The 25925-nt window shown below is 37.8% G+C and overlaps 4 protein-coding genes across 7 annotated transcripts; 3 read left to right on the top strand and 1 right to left on the bottom strand.

Moving 5' to 3' along the window:
• The first annotated feature begins 1639 nt into the window (after positions 1-1639).
• LOC117632240 (probable alpha,alpha-trehalose-phosphate synthase [UDP-forming] 10) lies at positions 1640-6375 on the top strand. Its single transcript, XM_034365681.1, has 5 exons — positions 1640-1739; positions 2098-2156; positions 3218-5274; positions 5365-5638; positions 5741-6375. Exons 3-5 carry the CDS (start codon positions 3287-3289, stop codon positions 6062-6064), a joined length of 2586 nt encoding a protein of 861 aa, XP_034221572.1. The 5' UTR covers positions 1640-1739; positions 2098-2156; positions 3218-3286; the 3' UTR covers positions 6065-6375.
• Positions 6376-8598: 2223 nt separating this feature from the next.
• LOC117628696 lies at positions 8599-12300 on the top strand. Of its 2 annotated transcripts, none has more exons than XM_034361197.1 (7): positions 8599-9051; positions 9176-9256; positions 9367-9543; positions 10159-10329; positions 10560-10772; positions 10854-10942; positions 11402-12300. In XM_034361197.1, the coding sequence occupies exons 1-7, from the start codon at positions 8919-8921 to the stop codon at positions 12065-12067; spliced, it is 1530 nt and encodes a 509-aa protein (XP_034217088.1). In that variant the 5' UTR covers positions 8599-8918; the 3' UTR covers positions 12068-12300. The 2 variants fall into 2 exon arrangements, with proteins under 2 accessions (XP_034217088.1, XP_034217096.1); XM_034361205.1 differs by having other exon boundaries at positions 8604-9055.
• Positions 12301-12691: 391 nt separating this feature from the next.
• Positions 12692-14623, bottom strand: LOC117628709. 2 transcript variants are annotated; one of them, XM_034361216.1, is made up of 6 exons: positions 14488-14623; positions 14213-14389; positions 13962-14126; positions 13662-13868; positions 13462-13559; positions 12692-13358 (listed from the first exon to the last, which is right to left on the bottom strand). In XM_034361216.1, the coding sequence occupies exons 1-6, from the start codon at positions 14552-14554 to the stop codon at positions 12846-12848; spliced, it is 1227 nt and encodes a 408-aa protein (XP_034217107.1). In that variant the 5' UTR covers positions 14555-14623; the 3' UTR covers positions 12692-12845. The 2 variants fall into 2 exon arrangements, with proteins under 2 accessions (XP_034217107.1, XP_034217115.1); XM_034361224.1 differs by having other exon boundaries at positions 12692-13362.
• A 360-nt stretch (positions 14624-14983) lies between these two features.
• On the top strand, positions 14984-25141 carry LOC117629403 (AP-1 complex subunit gamma-2-like). Of its 2 annotated transcripts, none has more exons than XM_034361987.1 (18): positions 14984-15339; positions 16047-16349; positions 16534-16675; positions 17513-17686; positions 17854-18033; positions 18730-18884; positions 19690-19780; positions 19974-20137; positions 20629-20683; positions 21035-21157; positions 21266-21361; positions 21869-21996; positions 22138-22242; positions 22371-22630; positions 23217-23459; positions 23537-23718; positions 23883-23987; positions 24562-25141. In XM_034361987.1, the coding sequence occupies exons 1-18, from the start codon at positions 15308-15310 to the stop codon at positions 24655-24657; spliced, it is 2634 nt and encodes an 877-aa protein (XP_034217878.1). In that variant the 5' UTR covers positions 14984-15307; the 3' UTR covers positions 24658-25141. The 2 variants fall into 2 exon arrangements, with proteins under 2 accessions (XP_034217878.1, XP_034217886.1); XM_034361995.1 differs by having other exon boundaries at positions 23543-23718.
• The last annotated feature ends 784 nt before the right edge of the window (positions 25142-25925 follow it).

A 25925-nucleotide genomic window follows, 5' to 3' on the forward strand; every position in this document is an offset into this window, starting at 1 on the left:
TTTCAATAAATTATAAATATATAAACCAAAAATACATTTGAATATGGCATTTTGAATTTAAGAGATACTTATTCGGTTTAGTTCCAATAATCGAAGCCGAACCAAAACATAATGAGTTGAAAATTTATAGTGTACATAAATCAATAATACACGAGATGAGAATATATGTACACGAGTAATCAGTGGCGGATTCAGAAATTTTGCTTGCAGGGGTCAATGTCTAATGGTAAAAAAATTATATACAAAATAGAACTAAAAAAAATGAAACGATAATATTATAATTCTTAATTAATAGAAAAAACTACATTATAATTGTTTACGACGAGTTTTTATATTCTGAAAACGTTGCATAATAGAGTCATTATCAACACAAACAAACACATCTTTCAATTTTGAGAGCAAATTTCAAACGAAATTGAATTTGGAGTTTGCTGCCGCCACTTGATGAGGAGGTCGTCGGCGCCGAAGGGTGATTCACGTGGGGAGGCCGTCGGATTGAGTAGAATTAGGGGTTGAGGTTGGGGATTTAGGGTTTGAATGAGAGGAATGAGTTAACTCATTCCCCAATTTGTTTTATCGAGTTGCTGTGCTGCTTGTGCTTTTTTTATTTTTTTATTTTTAACCTGAGCCAAAACAACGTCGTTTTGGCCAGGTCTTTTTAAATAAATAAAAACCACTTAAGTGGAACGACATTATTTTGGCGTTAGAAAAAAAGAAGAAAAAAAAGAAGCGCTGAGTGCCTTTCGCGTGCGCTGGACAACAAGCTTCTTGCTTGCTTGGCTATGGCTGCTCCCTCTTTGGGGCATTTTATCAAACACCTTCTAGGCATTTGCAGGGGTCAAATTCTTGGGTTCCTATGGTGGATTTCGGACTTGCGGAGGTCAATCGACCCCTTGCCCCTATATGGATTCGCCACTGCGAGTAATTAAAATAAATTTTGTGCAAATTTGTCAAATAAATGTCAAAACCACAACGTACATACATGTATACTATACTATAAAAACTTAAAACAATTAATTGGTATGGATGCAATTATCCTATAATTAAATAATTCATTAGGCGAAGGGTTTGAGTGGCTCCACTCTCGTATCATATTCAACAAGATATGGAGGATCCGGCCAAGAAAAAAAAACCAAAAGATATGGATGATTTTTACGTTTTAAATGTCGAGTGATTTAATGAAAAGTTTCCTTTTATAAGAAAAAAGAAAAAGGAAACTAATGCAAATCTTATCCACAACATTAATGCATGTGACTTTCGAAAGAAGAGGAAACCCCGCAAAATACAAAATAAAATAAAATAAAATTAGAAAAACCCTCTCAAGCGAAAAGAAGAAGATGAAAAGAAAAAAAGCCGATAGAGGGGTCCACAAGAGGAGAGACGCGCAATGAAAATAAAGAAAATCAAAACAGGAAACTAAAAGAACACGAAAGGGTAGTATTGTCATTTTTGGAAATATAGTTGGAGGCCTCAACGTTATCCAAAATGAAACCTAACCCCAGAGTTAAAATAATCAAACCGCGGTAAAAAAACTCACATGGACTCTCTCTCTCCCTCTAAAACTTTCTTACTTTGTTTATATTTTAACATCACGATCTCTCTCATTCTTTATTTTGAGTTTGTAACACCAGCGCAGCCTCCATTTCTCTCTCTCTCTCTCTCTCACTTCCAACGTTAAAATTTAATTTGCCGTTTTCCGATAACCAACCGGCGCTGATCGCCGGCCTCTCACCGGAAAGGTAAGCTATTGTCTTCCTCGTTGATCTGCCTGCCGCTTTCTTATGCGGCGGCTTCTTGAATTTTCCATGCGGTCCGCTTGGTTCTCGAGAATTTGTGAGATAGCCATAGCAAGTAAAAGTCTTGATCTCAGTCTCCTAAATTTACGCTTTTCAGTCGGCTGCACACAACTACTCGCCTTCGTTTTTGCTTGTTCTCGTTACTCACGAGCTTTTCTTTTCTTCAACTGTTCTATTTTATTGGGAACCAAACGGACGACAAAAACGCTATAACCTGAATAGATTTTTTATTTTGCGCCTTTTGGTTTATGGAAATTTTGTCCTTTTGGAATGATTTTGACATTTTTTTTTTTTTTGGCAGGAAGTTGTTGATCGAAGCTCCGGACGGGACTCTTAGTTTCATAATAAATTTTGATTCAGGTAATGCTCACGTTTTTTCACTTATATGCAGCGTATGCTGAGATCTTTGTTTACTTGTAGTTGCAGCATATAGCTTTCACAACGTACTTCATTTTCTTTCTGGTTGATAAATTTGTGTTCTTTTTCTTCGAATACAAAGAAAATAAATTAAATTTGTGTTCGTTTTCTTGTTTGGATTGGTAGAAAACTATTTTAGGAATTTATTCGTACGGGAAAGGTAGTTTACTGTGTCGCAGAGCCAGGATTTGTGTTTATCTGCTAGATTTGCATCAAACCTTCAAAATATTAATAAAATCTGTGATGCGCACTGTTTGCTTTTCTTTGGAATACTTTGACTAGGTTGGATATTGCTGTCACGCTAAAAAGGAAAAAAAGGAATTTAGTTCTTGTATACTACTGCACCTATTAGTATAGATAAATTTTCTGCATCAGATTCAAATGATAGGTGGAGAATAAATTCAGGATAGGACAATGGTCAATGTATGATGACAGAAGGGCCTTCTAGAAACCTATAATTATACTTTTTGTATGCTTGTACAACTCTTCCTTTACTTCATTTGATTATAAAAAACTCTCTTTACAGTATAATTTTCTTTTCGCCCTATTTGGATGCCCGCACGTCAGCTGTTTCAACTTTCTTTCAGCATATTTGTACCAAAACGGTGCTGCATTGGATGCATGCTTACCTGGTTACCTAGTACCTGTATTTGTCCACACTTTTTTTGTTTTATAATCATGGAATGAAAATGGTGTAAGGAAACATGGAATTCGATTTATCATGGATGAGCAGGACATTCAAACACAGAGTTGAATTTCATTTGCCTGATAATTGATATACTTCAATATTCAGTATGTTTTATGGCGAATGTAATTTTGCTCTTTCCTTTTGTTGCAACATAACATGTGAGAGGAAAGCATGTTATATTCAGTGTACTTATTTTGATTCTATTGACCAGCAATCAGAATTGGACCATGTGTAGTTTATTTGTTGTAGGTGGGAAAAGAGGATTTAGTAAGTGGCAGCAGTTTAATGGTCTGATCATTCTTTCAATTTTGTGCAGGTTTGTGGAAATTACTATTTTCTGGTACTTTGTTGCTCTGCATGATTCAAGTAGAAAGGGTTTCTATTCATGGCATCAAGATCTTGTACGAACCCTTTTGATTTGGCATCTGGAGGACTTTTGGATATTCCTTGTACTCCAAGGACCCTTCCACGTGTGATGACTGTTCCTGGCATTATCTCTGATGTGGATAGTTATAGCAATGATGATGGGGATTCAGATTCCACATCATCTGTTTATCGTGAGCGGAAAATTGTTGTGGCAAATATGTTACCATTACATGCTAAAAAGGATCCAGAAACGGATAAATGGCGCTTCAGTTTGGATGAGGATTCAATTTTGTTACAATCAAGGGATGGATTTTCGTCTGAAACTGAGGTTGTTTATGTGGGGTCTCTCAAGGCTGAAATAGATATCAGTGAGCAAGATGAAGTTGCACAGAAACTGCTGGAGGAATTCAATTGTGTGCCGACATTTCTACCCAGTGATCTTCAAAAGAAGTTTTATTTGGGGTTTTGTAAGCAGCAACTATGGCCCCTTTTCCATTACATGCTGCCTATGTGCCCGGATCATGGCGATCGCTTTGACCGCTCACTGTGGCAGGCCTATGTATCTGCAAACAAAATATTTGCAGACAAGGTTATGGAAGTTATTAATCCTGAGGATGATTGTGTTTGGGTTCATGATTATCACTTGATGGTTCTCCCAACATTTTTGAGGAAGCGATACTATCGAGTAAAGCTTGGATTCTTCCTTCACAGTCCATTTCCATCATCAGAAATTTATCGAACTATGCCTGTCCGAGATGAAATTTTGAGGGGTTTGCTAAATTGTGATCTCATTGGTTTTCATACATTTGATTATGCACGCCACTTCCTCTCATGCTGCAGTAGAATGTTGGGCCTGGACTATGAATCCAAACGAGGACATATTGGGCTTGATTATTTTGGCCGCACTGTGTACATTAAAATTCTTCCTGTAGGTGTTCATATGGGTCGACTTGAATCTGCGATGAATCTTCCGAATACAACTTCCAAAATTAAAGAGATTCAAGAGCAGTTCAAGGGGAAAAAGATGATTCTTGGCATTGATGACATGGATATATTTAAAGGCATCAGCTTAAAGTTTCTAGCTTTAGAACAACTCTTACAGCAGAATCCAGAGTTGCAGGGCAAAATAGTTCTCGTTCAAATTGTGAATCCTGCAAGGGGCTCAGGAAAAGATGTACAGGAAGCAAAGAGTGAGACATACTTAACTGCCAGAAGGATAAATGAGGTTTATGGTTCACCTACTTATGAACCGGTTGTTCTTATTGATCGTCCTGTCCCGCGTTATGAGAAGACTGCGTATTATGCTGTAGCAGAATGTTGTATAGTGAATGCTGTGAGGGATGGAATGAACTTAGTTCCTTACAAGTATATTGTTTGCAGGCAGGGAACTCCACTTATAAATGAAGCTTTAGGCATTACAGAAGATTCTCCTCAGACAAGCATGCTTGTTGTGTCTGAATTTATTGGTTGCTCACCTTCATTAAGTGGAGCAATCAGGGTTAACCCGTGGGACATTGATGCTGTAGCTGATGCCTTGAACTTGGCTATCACCATGCCTAAATCCGAGAAGCAGTTACGTCATGAGAAACACTATCGTTATGTTAGTTCTCATGATGTGGCTTATTGGGCTCGAAGCTTTGCGCAGGATTTGGATAGAGCATGCCGAGATCATTATAGTAAACGGTGCTGGGGTATTGGATTGGGCTTGAGGTTCAGAGTTGTTTCCCTTTCTCCGAACTTTAGGAAGTTGTCTATAGACCATATTGTCTCAGCATATAAAAGAACAAATAGAAGGGCAATATTCCTGGACTATGATGGAACTGTTATTCCCGAAGCTTCCATTATTAAGGCCCCAAGCCCAGAAGTCCTCTCTCTTATGAATTCCCTGTGCAAGGATCCAAAGAACACTGTTTTCATTGTTAGCGGGAGAGGAAGGACCTCTCTGAGCGATTGGTTTGCCTCATGCGAGACGCTGGGAATTGCTGCTGAACATGGTTACTTCTTAAGGTATGTTACAAATATGTTATTTGTTGAATATTGAGCAAGCCCATTCCTGATTTTTAAACTGAACTAAGGTGTTTTGGTCTGTTGGTTTAGGTGGAATAGAAGTTCTGAGTGGGAAACCAGTCCCGTTGGTGCCGATCTGGATTGGAAAGAAATTGTGGAGCCTGTGATGAGATTGTATACAGAGGCAACGGATGGCTCCAACATAGAAACTAAAGAGAGTGCTTTGGTATGGCATCATCAAGATGCAGACCCTGACTTTGGATCCTGTCAAGCCAAGGAATTGTTGGATCATCTGGAAAATGTTCTTTCTAACGAACCAGCAGTTGTTAAGAGGGGCCAGCATATTGTTGAAGTTAAGCCACAGGTAAGACTGCCTCCGCAGAGTCTCTCTCCCCACATGCACATATACACTTACGCAAACACAATACTGGTGTGAATTTTTACACTAATGCCTTGTTACATGCAGGGAGTAAGCAAAGGATTGGTTGCTGAGAAGATTCTTTCAAGAATGGTCAATGATGGGAAGGCACCAGATTTTGTGATGTGCATTGGGGATGATAGATCCGATGAAGACATGTTTGAAAGCATATTAAGCACGGTCACCAGTCCATTGTTGCCTTCGCCTCCCGAAATATTTGCCTGCACAGTCGGAAGAAAGCCAAGCAAGGCCAAGTACTATCTTGATGATGCCAGTGATGTTGTGAAATTACTTCAAGGCCTTGCTACTGCTTCAAGCCCAAAGCCTAGGCATCTTCCACATATCCAGGTTTCTTTCGAAAGCATCTATTGATTGGAACTGTCACCGTTTGCGCGACCTTAAATCATTGTTTTGGCCAGATGGATTCTTTTTAACCTCTGAAGTTGTTCGGGATCATGAAGGACTTGACCATTCTTGTTTTGTACATGGTGACATCGAATATGTATTTATCGGTGCCCAGTAAGAGTGATTGGATATTTACAGATGGCGGTAATGGCCGTTTTTAACCGTTTGGGGGGCAGCATTTAACTTGTATAGATACAATGTTTTTGTCACAATAGATAAATCTCAATTCGATCCATAATGATATAATTCATCCTCAATGCTAATTGTTTACTTGATCATCTTCAGTTTCACTTTATATTGTTCTGTGAGTGTCACCTGCCAAGTTTTTCTTTTGCAGTAAGTCAAGGCAATGCAATTCAATTCAATTCAATTTTGAAATTGGCCAGGATGAGGATAATATTCTTGTCATAAGAAATAGATAGGTTCTCTCAAATAGTGACAAGCTCTCAAGACAGGAACAGGACAACACAGCCTGTATCCTGAAGGTATCTACTATCTAAATCACAAAACCCAATCTTCACAATTAAAGGTGTCTGTCAAGTCAGGTGGTCCAAGAAAACTGTTATACATGGAATTTGGGAAGACAATGTGCTTCGAGAAGGGAAATGCTTGTCCCATTATGAACTTTTATGTTCTTTATTAATAACAGTTTGATACGCGTATACAATGAGATAACCGGGAGAAGGGAAATACTTGTCCCATTATGAACTTTTATATTTTTTGTAAATAACAGTTTGATATGTGTATACAACGAGATAATCATGAATTAATATTGATATGGAGACCTATTATAATGGGGTTTCCCTAACCCATCAACCACCACAACTGCAATCATCGAACTACCACCAACATGGGTTCATTGCCAATCAAACCCAGAGATGCCTGTCTAGGTTTTGGCGAGAAAGAAACAAAAATGGAAGAGAGAAAGGAAAAAAAAACATTTAATGTTGTACAAGATTAAAACAGGAAAGCAAAACATTTGAAGCTTTTCAAAGTTTTATTTGCACCTAGAGAAACACGTGTATGGCTCTAAAGGGAGAGTTTGATTTCTCAGTAGCAAACCTCCTGGTCTGTTTAATGGCTCTGAAGTGGGGTTAACACCCCAAAAAAGCTAAACAGACTGAGAACAAATCAAATGAGTTCTGGACACCCTAACACATCATCAGTTAACAAGGATGGAGCAATATCATATTTTTGATGTGTGACCTGATTAGAGAGGTAGGACCTCGTTATAGACAAGTTTTCCTTCGCTCCATCCAACCGTCCAACCCAACCTTTAGTGGGCTGCTTGGTCGCCGACTATGCATCGGTTCTATTCTATCACGTGTCATTTTGGTCAGCATGGCCTGGGTAGGTGTTTTATTTGGTCAACGGCCTGGGCAGCTAGGGGTTGCCATATGCGAATTTGACAGGGTTGGGCCCAACCTGATGGTTAGTGACTGGGCCAATACGATTTGAGTTTTGGCCTCATGGTTTGTGATTGGTTCGTAACTATTAATACACATCAAAAATATGTTAGAAAAATAAATAAAATAGAATGAAAAGAAATTAAAAAACAAGGGCCACATGATATTTGGGGGAAAATAAAAAACATACATATTATACCTTTTTTAAAATTCATACTTTTTTTGCCTTGGTTTAAAAACAAACCGCTATGATTATTAGAATGATGGTATGAGAAAAATGGGAACACGATGAGGATCAATTATATAAGTAAAGTTAAAGAAAATAAATTGCTTCAAAATTTAGCAAGTAAGGAAAAGCACACTTAAGCATGAAGTATTGTGCTAAAAATTTGTTGTGAGGAGTTTCTAAAGTGATATGGAAATTTAAGTTAGAACTTTCATCTTTTTCTTATCTTAGTCAATCAAGGTTGTGTGCTTCCTTTTTTAATTTAGGTCATTTGAACTAATAAAAGAGTTTTAAATTTTACTACGTGATCTTATTTTTAAAAATGTTATAATATTTGGTAAATCTTTGACGTTGGTGATTACTATTTTGAGATATTTTTCTTATTAGTGAATTTTCATCACACTTGATTCTTGTTTATGTTCTTGAAGTTAGATGTTTGGTCGATCTATAACCGCATTAACAATCACACGTGAACCTCAATGCATAAAAAAAAAAACTGTGGGGTTAGTTACTGACTAGTGTTAATGACGCTCTTATCTTATGTTATGCACTAATGGTTCCTCTAATTGTCCGTTTTACCTTTAGACGAGTAGGTGATATCATCCCTTCAATATGCTCTCACTAGTAAAGGTTAAATTGTTGAGACAAAATTGAGCTAAAATATTTTCAAATTATAATTAGAACAATAAACAAACGGTCAGAAAATCAAGTAACAACAAATAATGATAATAGCATGTTGGAAATGGAAACAAGGAACATGGAGAGAATTTAGGTGGAGAATAAATGTGGGCGGGCATGGTTGGTTTTCTTGTTTTTTCTTTTTTGTTATAAAAAAAAAAAAACCAGTAATTTCATGACACGATCTTCCCCACAGCATATGATTCTCTCTCTCTCACCGTTCACTCTTTAGTCCCCACTGACACTGAGGCGAGAGTGACCCTCTCTCTCCCTCCGCAGCTCTGCTTTTTTGTATTTCTTTTCCCTTTGCCTTTTTTCTCTCTTTTTTCATCTTTATTGTCTCTTGCATCTTTTCACACGCAGTTTCTTTTACACTCAAATACACTGGTTTTGTTCGAAACACAGAACCAATACCCATTTGAGGAAGAGCATCTCCTACCTCATATCACTCACATCACATTCTTGCAAAACCCAGATAGGATTTAGGGTTCTTACAATGCTGGCAGCTTGAATGTTTCAGTTCTGTGCTGTTCCGGGCTTCATTGTGAGAAAAGGAGTAATGGGTCGGAATGTCTTGGTGTTTGGTCTCGCCATTTTGGTTCTTTTTGGAGGCGTCTCATCAGCTGCTCCTACTGCTCCAGCAAGTGAGTGAGTTTTTTGAATTTATGTATACATGACTGTGAGCTTAGCTGCTATATGATCTGCTTTTGGTTTTGGGACTTTGGTTTGTTTTCAATCCAAACTTTTTTTGTTTGTTGGTATTTTCAGAGATTGTCAGTGGGGTTTTTTCAAATGCTGCTTCTGCTTTCATGAAATGGCTGTGGTCACTGAGAGCAACATCCAAAACAGGTCTAGATCTCTGATGCTACCCGCATTTTCTTTTTATACTCTCTTGTTTTTTGAGGGTTTATGGTCTTCTATTCTGAAACGGTGGGGATTTGTGAAATTTATGTGTGCAGCGATTTCTGGCCGTCCGTTGATGAAGTATGAGAGTGGGTTTAATGTGGAGACAGTGTTTGATGGAAGCAAGCTTGGGATTGACCCTTACTCTGTTGAGGTGTTGCCCAGTGGGGAGCTTCTGATTTTGGATTCTGCTAATAGTAACCTTTATAAGATCTCTTCCGCTCTGTCTCTCTGTAAGTGGCTTTTATGGAATGCATTGGGAAATTGCTTTGTTAGTTTGATTGAACTTGCAAGTAGAATTCTCCACTTTATGAAGTATGATTTGCAAAATCTGCTGTTTGGCCATGTTAGTACGGGACTCGAGTTCTTACGAGTTTTATATGCTTTAGTGTCTCTTTGAGCCAGTTTGTCTTGATTGGCAAGCATTTGCATGTAGTTCAAAGGCGATATTTCTTTTATTATGTTTGGGTTTTGGGATATGGGATCTAAAAAATGATTCTAGGAGAAATAAAAAATGCTGCTATTTTAAGGCTTCTTTATTCATGGCTGTGTTTCCGGGTGCAATACTATTGGTAACTGTGCTTTGAATCCAAAAATTCCAACATCAGCTTTTATATTGATCTCGTCTTCCCTAAACTGGAAGGAGCCTTGATCTTTGTTGGATGCATGCTATGTTGTGTCGCTGTCTTCAGTCTACTCTGTACTACTAATTACACTACTAAAATTTAAAGAGATTTGAAGAGCTTCCCCTCAAGAAAATGAACTCCTTTATCATTGTTATGGATACATTCAACTCTTTTGAGCTTGCATCTCTCATACTTTCACTCTATTTCATGGGAACACTGCAGACAGCAGACCAAAGCTGGTTACAGGATCCCCTGAAGGATACTCTGGACATGTAGATGGGAGGACCAGAGAGGCAAGATTGAACCACCCGAAGGGGCTTACAGTTGATGACAGTGGAAACATTTATATTGCAGACACAATGAATATGGCAATCAGGAAGATAAGTGATGCTGGTAATTGCTAATTTTAAATTTGTTTAAGCATAAGTTTTTTTCATTCATGTTCAGCATATCATTACAAAGTGGATTTGTTTCCTTTTTCTTCGTTATTTCATTCTGACCCCGTCTTCACTACAGTAGTTTGTTATTGTAGTACCCATCATCATCATCATCATTACGATAATTTTTTTCCTAATTGGTAGCTAGATGTTTAATTTTGATGTCCTTCAAATTTCTACTGTCAGGGGTTACAACAATTGCTGGAGGGAAACAGGGAAGTGGGGGAAGCCATGTGGATGGACCAAGTGAGGATGCAAAGTTTTCTGATGACTTTGATGTTGTTTACATTGGAAGCAGCTGCTCCTTACTCGTCATAGACAGAGGAAATCAAGCAATCAGGGAGATCCAACTCCATTTTGATGACTGTGCTTATCAGTATGGAAGTGGTTTCCCCCTTGGTAACTTCATTTACCCAAATATTTCCTTTTGGATGGTGTGAATATTGAAAAATACTTAGGTACTTATTATCATCATTGCAGGGATTGCAATGCTTGTGGGCGCTGGCTTCTTTGGTTACATGCTAGCATTGCTACAACGCAGAGTTGGTACAATTGTCTCTTCCCAAAATGTGAGTGCTGAGTTTTGCCTTCTATTCACTTTGTTGACATGTACACTTTGTGGGGTAGATGTTGGTTCTGCAGGTCATTTGTGCCCATCTTTCTTGTAGGAACTATTTGAATTTACTCTCACATTTTGTTGGGTTTGTAAATAGGAAAAGTGGATCCCAGAAAAGATGCAGAATTCCACCTTTATTATTTGTAGTGAAATATTGTTGATACTTGAAAGAAAATTCTTCATGAAAAGAGGATTTTCTTTTTCTGGGAATCACTTCCTCAAAGTAGGACTTATTTTACACTTGCCTTGATTAGGTATTATGTACTACCTTTCTGCCATAACAACTTCAGTATGACAATAGTTGATAAAAGTTCAATGTAATGCTTTTCCTTGAGAATCATAGATCATGACGTATAGCTTCTTCTATGACAGCATAGAACATTCTTTTACCTTTTATATTGCATTTTTGAAGGACCAAGGCCCAATGAAGACGAGCATTCCTCCAAGTCCATACCAGAAGCCTCTGAAATCAGTCAGGCCACCTTTGATTCCAACTGAAGATGAGCAGGAGAAGCAAGAAGAAGGCTTCTTTGGATCGATCGGGAAGCTTTTGGTCAATGCTGGGGCATGTGGTGCTGAAATTCTGGGAGCAATATTTCCTGGTTTCAGAAAAAAGCATCTAAACTATCAAGACCAAATTCAGCAGCAGCAGCAGAAGCATTCAAATTCTTGGCCTGTGCAAGATAGTTATGTGATACCAGATGAGGATGAGCCCCCTTCTATTGAAACCCGAACCCCCACCCCACGCAAAACCTACGCATTCATGGCCAAGGATGCTGAAACGATGCATCAGTTGCGGCAAAGCCGAGTTTTCTATAATGGGTGGGATGATATTCAGCAGCAGCAACAGCAGCAAAAACAACAACAGCATTATCATCGTTACCAATCATCAAACCCCAATACTTTCTATGAGCAGAGTTGTGAAAAAACCACTGAGATTGTGTTTGGTGAAGTTCAGGAGCAGGATGGGAAGGGTGAAGCTGTGGTCATAAAGCCTATTGATTATGGGAATCCCATGTTTAATCATTACAGTTTTACCTCCCAAATCAATCCTAGGGGTTATACCTATGGCTATTGATCATATATACGTAAGAGAGGCATATAGACATAGTTTTGATCTTATTTGATCTTTCATATAAATCTTTCAAATTTTAGGTTATAGGTGGTATCAAATCATTCTCTGAGTTCCATGTGGAGAATTTCAGTCCTGGAGGTATCTCATTCTGGTCAACATATTGAAGGCCTTTGTTCAAGAATATTGTCCCTCTTATATAATTTCTTTCATAATTCAAGGAAGGTGGTCTTCTCTCATGCTTTATTAGATATATTGTTATATCGCTTTCCCTGTTTCCTTGCAATCAAATTGCAAAAAGTGATATGGCAACTACCCTTAAGAATCAGCCTCAAGAGTTTTGAGTCTTCGGATGAAATGTTTTTCACGTTTTAACTGGATGTGTTGTTTGAATCACAAGCACCGGTGCCTTTTTTTTCCAATCCATTCATCATATAGTAAATCGGTTGGCATTGGAAATTACCGATGCTTCTTTACATTTTCCATTTGTCACATTGATTAAAAGAAGAGATAACGACTCTATTCATGTTTCACAAACCCAGTTTGCCAATTATTCGATGTTTCAATAACATCTAATAATTGAAATCAAATGGAGATTCTCAGGAGAGAAGAAGAAAATGACCCAAATGGTGGCACAAAATGTAAGCACGCAATCACGAACAAGCTATTATCCAGATATTAGGTACTACTAATGAAAGGATTCAAAATACTCACAAGCCTCACAACTGGAGATAAGTTAAGCTATATACATACAATAGAGTTGTCTTTCTTCAACCTTTTCATTTCATCTCCTTTTAACTAAACCATAATTACTTCCCAAAGCAGGCAGAGTTGTTTCTTTAGCTCCCTCCGCAAATCCCATAATATTACTGTCTATCATACCTTCTATTCTTCCATGAGAACCAGATAACACATCACTCCTCCCATCATTACCATCTTCTTGCTTCCTGCTACACAACTCCATGCTTCCATCAACACCTACCAAATCCTTCAACTGATCCACATACTTGGACGACTCTGTTATCTCTGTTACCTTGAAACTACTATCGCTATGAAAATCACAATCAATCAAAGACACACATTCCTTAGGCGAAACTCGGGACCCTACATGGTTGGTTCTAAACATAAGAGAAAGATGAGAGATGCACAACAAAAACAACCGCCTCAGCAGCGACACAGCTGGGGTGGAGCTAGCAGTTGCGCTTTTGATGGCGAAGCAAAGAGTCTGTACTTGCTTCCCCAGATTGATTTGGCAGCGCCTCCATGTCGCGCTGAATCCGAGCCGGTTGCGGCCCTCCTGTCTACCAAGTCCAGTTAGACACATTGTGTTAAAGTTATGATCTTGACATTCAAATCAGCACATTATAACAGAAGATGCAATTAAGCAACAAAACACTTACATTGCGGATAATATAAGGCCGAATCACAATTCCAACAAGCAGGCCGAAAAGACATGACAATCCGAGACCCAAAAGCCAAATCGAAGCTGCTCCAAGTGCTGCAAATTGCATAATAACAACATTATCATTAAAATCAAAATTAAATTAAATATCGGAACCAAAATCCCCAAATGAATTACTATAATTACACAAAAGCTCACCCGACGGAGAAGACCTAGCACAGTCTTCCGGCTTGAGATTAATCAACCGCACCAGCTGATTCCCGCGGTCCGAGATGAGAAGCGCGCACTTATCGGCAACCAAAGCCAGCTCCCAATCGGCCGAAAACGTTGCGTTTTGAGAAGGGCCGTCCTCCCGTCCAGGCTTCAGCGAGTGAGTGTACCCTCCAGCAATTGTACTCACACTACCTATTCATTTCACGTAATGCACCAAAATACAGATAGTTGGGTGAGTACTTACGAATTATGCCACGCTCGCAAAAACCTAGAAGAAGGAGTTACCTGAAGCGCTTATTTTCCGAATGACGTTGTTTCCCCTATCGGCAACGAAGACATTTCCTTTCGGGTCCACAGCGAAGCTCCGGGGCTTCTTGAACCGGGCCGAACCCGGTTCGCCGTCCGAATAACCCTCGTCGCCGTTACTGGGGATCCGTTTAATCACACTCTCTGAAACATCACCTAAACTGTTTTAGCATCTACGAAAACTAACGGCGGTTCAGAAATCGGAAGTGGCTAGTTACTAGTTAAATTACCTTGGGATCCTGGTATGGGGAACGGTACTGTGTATACGGCACTACCGGAAGAGTCGAGGACGAGAAGATCGGACGATCCAGGACGAGGGAGCACCGAGTACGGGTTGATGCCGAGTTTGTGGCCGTCGATCACTGTCGTGACGGTGTACCCGTCTTCTAGCACCAAGTCGGCGAAGACTGAAATGGAAATACATGGAAACTAAGGGAGTGAAACGCAAATAAAATATTGATGCAAAATCAGACCTTTTTTTTAAATAAATAAAATTACGGTTTACCTTGAAGTGAAGCTTGGTTGAGGAGGAAGAAGAAGAAGAGAGCAACAGCGAAGGAGTGTGAAGCCATCGTCGCACGCCAACAGTTGAAGCAAAATAATCTCTACTTTTGCAGGCGAAATAAAAGAGAGCAGCTACTCATCTGGACCGTCGGAGGGTTATGTAGTGGATTCGCGCCACGTCACCCCGGGTCCACAACAATTCGCGCCAATCAAATCGAACTAGAGAGACCCAAGGGTGACCCATCCAACTCACAACAGCGGGTAACGCAATCAATTTATGTGTCCGAGTTTATATATTTTTATTTCAGTCCTGATTTCTTGGACTAGAGTTTAAGAGATTTGTGGTCACTCACCGTTAGATGTAAATTCAACGATTTACTCACTCTTACACTCCTTTTAAGAAATTTTTTTAATAACATCTAACGATAAGTGACAACAGTCTCTTACCCCTGTGGAGGGGTCCAAGAGATCACATTTTAGAGTTAGACTATTTTTTATTTTATTTTAATTTCCTTTTACAAAGACAAAAAATAAAAAAGGAGCATTCATCGTAAGTGGAAGGCATAGAAAAGACCCTGAAACAAAAAAGAAAAACTCAACAAAATATATACTCTCTCTCAGATCCAAATCTCTCTTTCTCTCTCTGAGCCTCTTCCTCAGATCTCTCTGGTGACATATTCGGATCTCCGATTTGCAATTCGGACTATCCACCTTGCCGCCCGAATCGGTGGGTATTTGATCGCCTGCCGCTGCTGCTAGGCTTTGTTTTCCCATTTTCGGATCGGATTGAGCTTTCCCCGAGCTTCACCACGGACCCAATCATGAATCCCTTCTCGTCCGGAACGCGCCTGAGGTAATAATTCACGAAACCCTCACTCATTTTCATAATTTCAGATCAGTCTCTGAAATTCAAATTTGGATTAATTGAATTCTATCAAATTTGGTTCATTTTTCATTGCTTTACGCATTTACGTAGAAGCGGCAATGAAGCAACTTAGGGGTCGTATAGGGATGCTGGAGTTCGAACTTATTTCAGCTTCCACCTTATCTCATTTTGCAAATTAGTGAATACTAGCCCTTATTGATCCTAGTTTCAGTCTAGTTCATTTAAAGAAAGCATGAAAGAAATGGAAATGAAACATAAGTTTAATGGAACACAGCAGGGCAGCTGAAGTAAATGGGGTTTGGGTCCATGATGGTGTAATGTAATGTTGAGGGATTTGATTTACGCTGCATCAAACTGCTCATAGATTTTAGAAACTCGGATTGGCTGTGGTTTATTTACTTTGATTGTGATCAGATATTGAAATCCTGTACAAGGAATTGTTTTAGTATCTCACAACCTACATGGCTCCCAAATCATAAGATTATATCTCACTTTTCAGTCTGTTTCCCATGATTTTGTTCAAGGCACTTCATATGGTCTGAAAATGATGTACCCAAATAAAAAATGAGTTATCACATTGTTAGTATATTTTGTTTCGCTGATGATAGTTGACAGACATAAATTGTAGACTTGATCAGTATGTTATGTAATGAGTACTTACTGTTTCAATGCAGGGACATGATTCGGGCTATACGTGCTTGCAAAACTGCGGCAGAGGAACGTGCTGTTGTAAGAAAAGAGTGTGCTGCTATTCGTGCTGCCATAAATGAAAATGATCAAGATTACAGGCATCGTAACCTGGCTAAGCTCATGTTCATCCACATGCTGGGTTATCCCACCCATTTTGGTCAAATGGAGTGCCTGAAGTTGATTGCATCTTCTGGTTTTCCTGAGAAGAGAATAGGGTATCTTGGTCTCATGCTGCTTCTTGATGAAAGACAAGAAGTTCTAATGTTGGTCACAAACTCGTTGAAACAGTATCCAATTCTTTGATGATTTTTCATTAGAATAAGCTTTGCTCTCTCTCTCTCTCTCTCTCTCTCTCTCTCTCGTCCTAACCTGTCTTTAAATAAACAATTGTGTCAAAGATACGGTACTTTCATTTGCAGACATGGTTGTTTACGTCTACGTGTCCTTGTAGAAACCTTAACTTATGTACAGAGATCTCAATCACTCAAACCAGTATATTGTGGGACTTGCTCTTTGTGCTTTGGGAAATATTTGTTCAGCAGAAATGGCTCGTGATCTTGCACCTGAAGTGGAAAGATTGCTGCAATTTCGAGATCCAAATATTCGGAAAAAGGTGAGTTTTACTAATATTTTTGTCATGGACCTACGACTCAATATTTTGTTGCTTAAGGAACATCATATATTAATCTCACGAGATTCTGTCAATTTATTGAATTACTATGTGCAAGAACTCTATTATACATTTCCATTGTGGAAGCTCATTCCTTGAACGACACCAAGATCCTTGGCCTTTTATAGTACATGCGGCTGATTCACTTGCATATTCTTCTGTTCGCATAGCAAACAAAGAATAGCAATGAAATCTGTGCAACCCCTTCATTTCTGGTTGAAGTTACTCTAGGCAGCCTCCTTTCCAGTTGAATGAGAAAACTCTTTTAAGCATCAATGTCCTATAAAACCTTTACACCTACAGTAATAGGATTTCAACTGCGTATTTTGTTAATGTGTTATATTAGTTCTTATAGTCTACAGACGCTTGAATTATCTGGTCATTGTGTTTCTGCTGCAGACCAACTTTCTGTCTGCAGTGGTCTTCTTTGGAATTTTTTTTACCCTACTTGTTGCGCATAAAATTCTATTGTTAGAAGGTATGCTAAAATAGTTATGTGTAAAATTTGGATTTCTTGTGCAGTAAAAGGTTTGTGCTTAATTAGTCAATTTTAGATTTGTTCTATGTATCATCTTTTTCTTGTGATTTTCTTTTCTTTGTTAAATAAAAAAATCAAAGTTTTGCAATAGGAGGTTTGGAGTGTGTTGGGGGCGAATTACACTTCTGACTTTGCCCCCAAATTGTGTTTGATAATTTGGCGTATATCTTTCATTTGGATACTTAATTTCTCATTGATCAATTTCCTTATTGTAAGTTGATTGCACTCACTGTTGAATGTAGGCAGCGTTGTGCTCTATAAGGATTATAAAGAAAGTCCCTGAGCTGGCGGAAAATTTTATTAATCCTGCAGCTGCCTTACTTAAAGAAAAGCATCATGGTGTTTTAATAACAGGAGTTCAACTTTGTACAGATCTTTGTAAAGTCAGTGAAGATGCCCTTGAATATTTTAGAAAGGTAACTTGACTCTGGCCTATTATATATCGTCTATAGTCTGGAAAAGATACAACAATTCTGTTCTTGAAATGGAGTTTTAAGACATTTTTGAAAAAGTTAACTGAAATATTATGCTACCTTTGATTGCAGTTTTATGATGTAACATCCCGTCTTAATTGTTAATGCAGAAGTGCACAGAGGGTTTGGTCAAAACTCTAAAGGATGTAGTAAACAGTCCATATGCCCCCGAGTATGACATTGCTGGGATCACAGATCCTTTCCTTCATATTAGATTGCTTAAGCTTTTGCGTGAGTTGGGCCAAGGAGATGCAGATGCTAGTGAATGCATGAATGACATACTTGCTCAGGTAAGTTGCTGTAGAGTTTATATCATGCCATCTATGCCATTCATGGCATAATTATTTAATCTTTTGTGATTACTGTTTTAAAATATTTCAACTTCACCCTCACCAATCGCTCATATACCAAAAGTCACGATTGCTGTCAAAGCACCACTTTCTCAATATATTTAATATTGCATTCTAGCTGTGAGAACTGTGAAAATACTATCATATGCTTTAGTCCATGCTTCTCCAAAATGTTTTTCCATAAAATAAGCTGATGCAACTATGATGTACCATTTTTGTTTTTATTTTTATTTTTAACTATAATTAGATTACTTCTGAGACTATTAACTTCATCACCTTTGTTCAGTAAGTAATGAAAGTGGTGTCACCTATTCCAATGGTTGTGGAGGCAAGTGCATCAAAAAGAGATGGGGGAAAAAGTAGATCGTTGATCTTCTAAGTTACCTCTCTTAAGGCCCCTTGTTTCAGATAGTCTAATTGGCTATGAGTTTAAGATGATGGCTCTTATTTACATTGTTAATATTCATTTAAATTTAGTTTTGAAGTACCTTTTGTTGTTTCTATGCACTTTGTATGCGGTCATTTCTGCTTATTATTCTTTAAGCCTGTGGTTCAGGGGGAATTGCTTCATAATTTAAAAAGTTACTCCCTCATTTTTTATCTTCTTCTAAAATTGACTACTATTTCTTTTCCTAGGTGGCAACAAAAACTGAGTCAAACAAAAATGCAGGGAATGCGATTCTGTATGAATGTGTAGAAACCATCATGAGCATTGAAGATAATGGTGGCTTACGTGTGCTTGCCATAAATATTTTGGGAAGATTCTTATCAAATCGTGACAACAATATTAGGTTTGTTTTTGATACTTTAACTTGGGCAAGGCTTTACTGTTTTCTAAGAAGGAAAATTAGGATCATAGTGCTATAAGTTTGATTGGAATACCTCTTTTATATTCTGGGCTTCAGTTGAAATGCTTTGCAATTTATGATAATGTCTTTCTTAAGAGGTCATGTTGATGTATCTTATTTTTTCCAACTGGTTGCTGTGTTTTATGTAAATCTCTTTTCTAATGAAGTGCTGCTGTTGACTCAATCGGGTCATAGGGCTTGGCCTTCATAAAATGCGAGCTAGTATATATGAGAGAGAGAGAGAGAGAGAGAGAGAGAGAGAGAGAGAGAGAGAGAGAGAGAGAGGCCTTGAATGCCCCAACAATGGTAACTGCATACAACTTGCCTAAGTGTAAACAGACTACAGGCATGCACCAATACGCTATCTTTTTTTCATATTGCGGTAAACATAGGAGGATATTTACATGAGTAGTGTGAGTCTAGGTATGCCTCTCATTAGTCTGCGATCGTATCAGTGTTGTATTTTCCAACTCTGGTAGTTGCTTAGAGACTAATCTCTTGTGCATTGGGATTCTCAACTTGATTTATCCAATTAACCCAAAATCCTTATTGTTGGTGGTGAAAGTAAACCAGTGGCATGCAGACCAGAAGTCTGTTTCTTTAGGGTTTTTTTTTAAGTTTTAAACTTTAAATATTTGATGAATCGATATTCAAGCTTTGTCATCATTTGGCCTTGTTATGTTCTTACTGAGCTCTTTGCAACTTTTTGTTATTTCATAATAATGTATCAGTTTTTAATTCCTTCCAGATATGTTGCATTAAACATGCTGATGAAGGCAATTACAGTTGATGCTCAAGCAGTACAGAGGCATCGGGCAACTATCTTGGAATGCGTAAAGGTATAGTGTTTGCTCATGTTTAATTTGATTATGAAGAAGAAAAGGCTTGCTTGTTGAGAATTGAAGATCTCCTTTTCCAATTAACTTTTTTTTTTTGAAGCCTTATTATTCGACTTTGTGTTATGATTAGTGCAAGAATTGAGTGTACTAGCGTACAACTTGAGAAGCCTGTGACTTGACTTTCTCCTTTCAGGATTCAGATGCTTCAATTCGAAAAAGGGCCCTTGAACTTGTTTATGTTCTTGTGAATGAGGGCAATGTGAAACCTCTAACAAAAGAACTAATTGACTATTTGGAAGTAAGTGACGAAGAATTCAAGGGAGATCTTACTGCAAAAATTTGCTCCATTGTTGCAAAGTAAGTTTGCAGTTCTTGAATTTAGATCGGATTTTTTTTCTTCAGGGAACTCAGATTGTGTTTTTCTCATATGTTCTATTTAGTAATCGATATGAGTGTTGATGCTGCATGGATAACTTGTCTACCTGTGAGAGATTTGCTGTGGACTAAGCTCCTTTTGCTATTTTCATCATAATTATTCCTGTAGTTAAGGGGCCACAGCAATTGGTTCTTCTGAAGATGCCAGTTCTGCACATGGGGATAGGATCTATAATATGTTTGCTTTACCATTGTAGACTCGTATTTTTTGTTTTCAGTCTTCTTATTGCCATGTATATTTACTTGTTCTCTGATATTTGGGACAGGACCTTTATTTTATTTTATTGGCGCAGGGTAGGGTTGTGTTGCTGGTCAATATTGTAGCATTATTTGACAATGAAAAATTTCTAGTTTTGATTATTAATTTGTTTGCCAACTGTTTTTTTATGAACATTCACTCTCTGGTGCTTTAGGTTTTCCCCCGAGAAGATTTGGTACATTGATCAGATGCTCAAGGTTCTCTCTGAGGTATAAATCTAAATGAAGTGTTGTTAGTCTTAATTAAGTTTATCTCTGCCAAGTAGGTCTTGGTCCTTTGGTATTTTTCTTCCCAATGTTGGGAGAAGTCCCAAGTTTGAATACCCCCTCCCCCGTGAATAAAAAATAAAGTTGTATCTGTGATGAATTTCAGTCTCACAATATTGTTTGGCATGTTATACCTATCTCACTTGGTGAAATTTCATGTACTCTGTGGATATATCTACTTATATTTCAAAATCCTGCACCTGCCATTTTTTGACACATTTCAGCTATCTTTCAGCCTAATGAATGGTTCAATTTGTTTCCAAAAAGTACTGATCTTTATGCTGTGCTTAGTAGGCTGGAAATTTTGTAAAAGATGAAGTGTGGCATGCGGTTATTGTTGTGATAAGCAATGCTTCTGATCTTCATGGATATACAGTTAGGGCGTTGTACCGAGCATTACAATTATCAGCTGAGCAGGTGTTTAGTGTTTTCCTGTGATAATTAATTTTCAATTCAAAATCCCTACAATCTTGAGTATCCAAGTTGCATGTGGTTAGTATTTTAAAAGTATAATTTTTTATCCAGGAAAGTCTCGTTCGGGTAGCAATTTGGTGCATTGGGGAATATGGTGACCTGTTGGTAAACAACGTTGGCATGCTGAATGTAGAGGATCCAATAACAGTAAGTGCGCCCTTTACATATTTTCATTCATCCAACCTTTCTGCAGTCATCTTTCCTTTTATGAAATTCCTGTGGGCTGTTGTTATTGCTATTGAATATGAAAAACACAAAAATCTGTAGATGCTTGATATATGAGCTTTCTGTGGCTGTCTATCATTTATTTAAAACTATATGTGGTCATCCTTCTGCATTATTATAATGCCTTAAAAATCTGTGCATGTTGCCCAATATTGTAATGAGTTGGGATAGCGGTTCAATTGCTGAGGCTATAACAAAATGAAGACCTTTTTTCCGAAGTCATTTCTTATCTTTCTGAGACTAGTATAATTAAAATATGTAAGGTAAATAAGCCATCTTCTGATTTGAAGTGACAGCATAAGGAAACACTTTGTATTTAATTAAAGATCTCTCTCTGTATTGGTTTGTAGCAAAAGTTGGTATGTCAGACTGATTATCCTTTTATGTTTTCTTGGAAAGTTTCCTGATACAATGAGTTTCCTTTAACAGGTAACAGAGTCTGATGCTGTGGATGTTATAGAGATTGTAATTAAGCACCATACGTCGGATCTCACAACCAAAGCAATGGCTATGGTTGCTCTGTTAAAGCTATCTTCACGTTTCCCATCTTGTTCAGAGTACGTTATGTTTTTTACCTGTTCTGTTGTTTATCACATTTTTTTCCAAATGATGCCAACTTTTGTTAAATGCATTAATCTTGCTATCCTCTAATCTATTGTTATGACACTAAGCATGATTATTCTTTGAATGACGTGTAGGAGGATCAAGGATATAGTTGTTCAATACAAAGGAAGCCTTGTTCTTGAATTGCAGCAAAGATCCATTGAAATGAACTCTATTATTGCGAAGCATCAGAACATTAGGTATGTGGGTTTGAGAAGTTAAAATTAATTTTGAAAGGAGTGGCCCCTGTTCTATTCATTCTTCCTTTTCTCCCCTCGCACCAAGAAGATTTTCATATATTTGAAAACTGATAGATGAATTTGTGCAGATCTACACTGGTTGAAAGGATGCCAGTTTTGGATGAGGCAACTTTCATTGGAAAGAGGGCTGGTTCTATACAAGCTACTGTTTCTCCTTCTGCTGGTGCTTCAATCAATCTACCGAATGGAGTTGCCAAACCTACTGCAGCTCCTCTTGTGGATTTACTTGATCTAGGCTCAGATGATGTGCCAGCACCTAGCTCCTCCGGTGGTGATTTGCTTCATGATCTTCTTGGTGTTGATTTGTCAACGGCTTCTACACAATCAGGTTAGTTTTGGGAAATGTTATGCCATATATTACTTCTAGCGAAAAATGTGAATGGACTGGAATTACTTAAATAAACCACAATCCTGATTTATCTTCATTTATAGTGGAGCATCTTATTTTATGTTTGGCGAAATGCTAGTGATATGCAGAATATATTGAGGGTCGGCTACCAATTAATTTGGTGTCGGAGTATATGTAAACCCATTTACACCTACAGTTTTGTTGTCATGGGGGGTTAGGTGTTCCCAACTATGTCTAATTTGATTATGACGATATCCATAACTAGTTATTTTTCTCCTTTTTTCTTTTTGGGAATTGAGTGCATTGAAATGATAAGGCTTGATTCTGTAAGAGAAAATTCTGTGGAATGAACTTATAAGTGATAATGCCCTGGCAACCCATAGTTGAATTTCTTAGTTCTGTATTACAACTGTTTCATGGTTGTGGTGACGTCAGGATATTTTTATGTAGATATGAATTGTTTTGGCATTCCTTATTAGATAAACCTATAGACAAAAAAAGAAGTAAGTATTTGCATTATTTCTATTGTATCAACCGACATATAATGTTTGTGATATTCCCTTAGGTGTAAATCATGCTCCAAAAAATGGCACCGATGTTCTACTGGATCTCTTGTCTATTGGTTCACCTACCCAAAGCAGCCAATCTGTCTCTGATATGTTATCCTCCAGTCAAGATAACAAAACACCAGTTTCACCATTAGAGGGATTATCATCCCCATCTTCGAATTCCATACAACCCACTTCTGCAGGAGCTGCTCCAACGATTGATTTGTTGGACGGCTTTTCCTCCAACCCACGAAAACAGGGTAAAATACTAGCAACCCTGAGAGTTATGTTTAGCAGATATAATCTAGGTTAATTTTCTGATAGCCTTTTTTTCTAGAAACAGAAAACAATGGCACAGCTTATCCATCTGTAGTGGCATTTGAGAGCAGCAACTTGAAGATGGTGTTCAACTTCTCAAAGCTGCCTGGAAATCCACAAACGACAGTGATCGAGGCTACATTCACTAATTTGTCAACGAATATCTATTCAGATTTTATTTTTCAGGCAGCTGTTCCAAAGGTAATTTTGGTTACTTATATCCACATTTTGCTCATAAAATATTGGTGACCATTAAAGTTTGCCAGTTTTTCAGTTGAAACCTTGGATGTTCTCACGCTCTAAGTTTATTTGTTCTTAACTTAAACTTTGTGGTTCTTATTTTTCTCTTTGCTTCCAATTTACAGTTTCTTCAACTGCACTTAGATCCAGCTAGCGGCAATACTCTGCCTGCAAGTGGTAATGGGTCCATCACACAAACATTGAGAGTTACCAACAGCCAACATGGAAAGGTATCTGAAATCTCTATATATGTGTCGTCCTTTAGTTTCTGAACTTGATTGCTGCCTGGCATGAGAATGCAATTCAAATTACCTAACTCTTTTTAATCATTATGGCCTTTTGAGAGTTACCAACTGCCAGCTAAATCTGTTCTAGTTTAGTTATGGCCTTAAAGACCTTATTCTAATGAGCACTTAGGTTGAAGACTTGCATCTCAACTGTCTAGATCATATATACTGTTGATACGCACAAAGGCAAATGGTTGAGATGCAAGTTAGCAAGTTAAATCCTCTGCTCAGCTGCTCAGTTCCCATTGGATTGCCTCCGTATATTAATGACACATATATAGTCAAGGTTGTTAATTGTTTATTTATGTCTGAATATCCTTTTTGTATTCTTGTAAACCTTAACACGACAAAAATTCAGCCCAATGATTTGGGGTTGGGAACACAGATCCCTTTTAAGTGGTCAGAGAGCTGATGGTTTATTATTTTAGCCAAACCATATCTTTTGCATTGTCCTTTTCTTTTCCCCTTAATTATTTGGTGGATGTAGTGGATAGTTACAAACTTCACATCTTTTCAGAAATCTCTTGTCATGCGTATAAGAATAGCTTACAAGATGAACAACAAAGATGTCTTGGAGGAAGGACAAATCAGCAATTTTCCTCGCGGTTTATGAGGCTGAGTAGTTTTCATAGATGGTAAAAATGGTGATGCACAAGTTTATGTCTTCCTTCTCGCTGTCCACGACGTCAGTGGAGTCTTTTCCTTAAAAAATTGCTCAATTTGGGGTGGCATGTCCTGTGGCAATTGGGACTGATTTTGTTTGAAGTATGTGGTTTATCCAATGGCTCGATACCTCCCCTGTCCCACATTTTTCTTCCCCTTGTACCTGGTTTATGTACATTATTAAAGTTCTTCATGTACGAAATTGTGGGAATTAAATTTTGCTTATGATGCACAAGAGGAGGGAGCTAGTTGCATGTTGAGATCTTGAGGTCATAGTTGTTTGCCTTTTAGTTTGGATTTGCTCGCTAGCCTTATTGTTTGAGATCATAGTTGTTGTTGGGAATCTAATTGAATTGCAAATCAGTTATATATTCGATTTAATGTAACAATTTTCACCAATGTCATTATTGAAGGCTTATTTTGTTTGTTGTTTACATTTCCTTGTACTCCATCTGTTAATTTAATCTTATTGTATCTTTTGTTTTGTTTTCGTTTTTTTTTTTTTTTTTTTTTGGTGTCAAATTTCCTCTTCACCTCTCACCTTCCTTTCCCTCGTCTGTTTTTTCGTTTAATTATAAAAAATAAAAACCTGCAACCAGTTGTCCAATTGTTTAGTTGTTGGGCTAGAAAATATGCAATTTTTATAGGTTGAGTTAATCCTATATTCTATATGCAATGGGTAAGTACATTTCTGATTTTACTTTGATTGTCATTATGTATTTTTCGTCTGTATATTTCACCCTTTTAAATATTTTGATTCCCATCATGCTTTGGGTAACTTTCTTCGACTTATGACACAACAAAAGAAAAAAAGAAAAAGGAAGAGATTATTGATTGCGTCTAGTTCTCAACTTTCATTGTTGAATATGACCTTCATCGAAATAATAGCTTGCTGGGTCAATGATATTTGGTAAGTAGTTGACACGATTCATGCTAGATTTTTATATTTGATTATTTTTATGTACACCCAACACATGCAAATGCAATGCAAACGGCCTTGGATTCTCCCCAAATGGCCATAAATATCAAACACCAATTGTCTACAAAAGACGGTATTATCTGTTAATGTGTTTGACTTTGGGTGAGCCTAAAGGTTTGTATCTTGTGGAGTTGGTATTATTGTGATCATAAGCTCCACCGACTACCAATGCATCACTCGATTTCTTTTTCACCTTCTTTCGTGGCGTTTTGCGCAGACCAAGTCTTCTCCAGATGATG

This window comes from Prunus dulcis, chromosome 1 (assembly GCF_902201215.1).
Source record: "Prunus dulcis chromosome 1, ALMONDv2, whole genome shotgun sequence".
NCBI classification, from domain to species: domain Eukaryota; kingdom Viridiplantae; phylum Streptophyta; class Magnoliopsida; order Rosales; family Rosaceae; genus Prunus; species Prunus dulcis.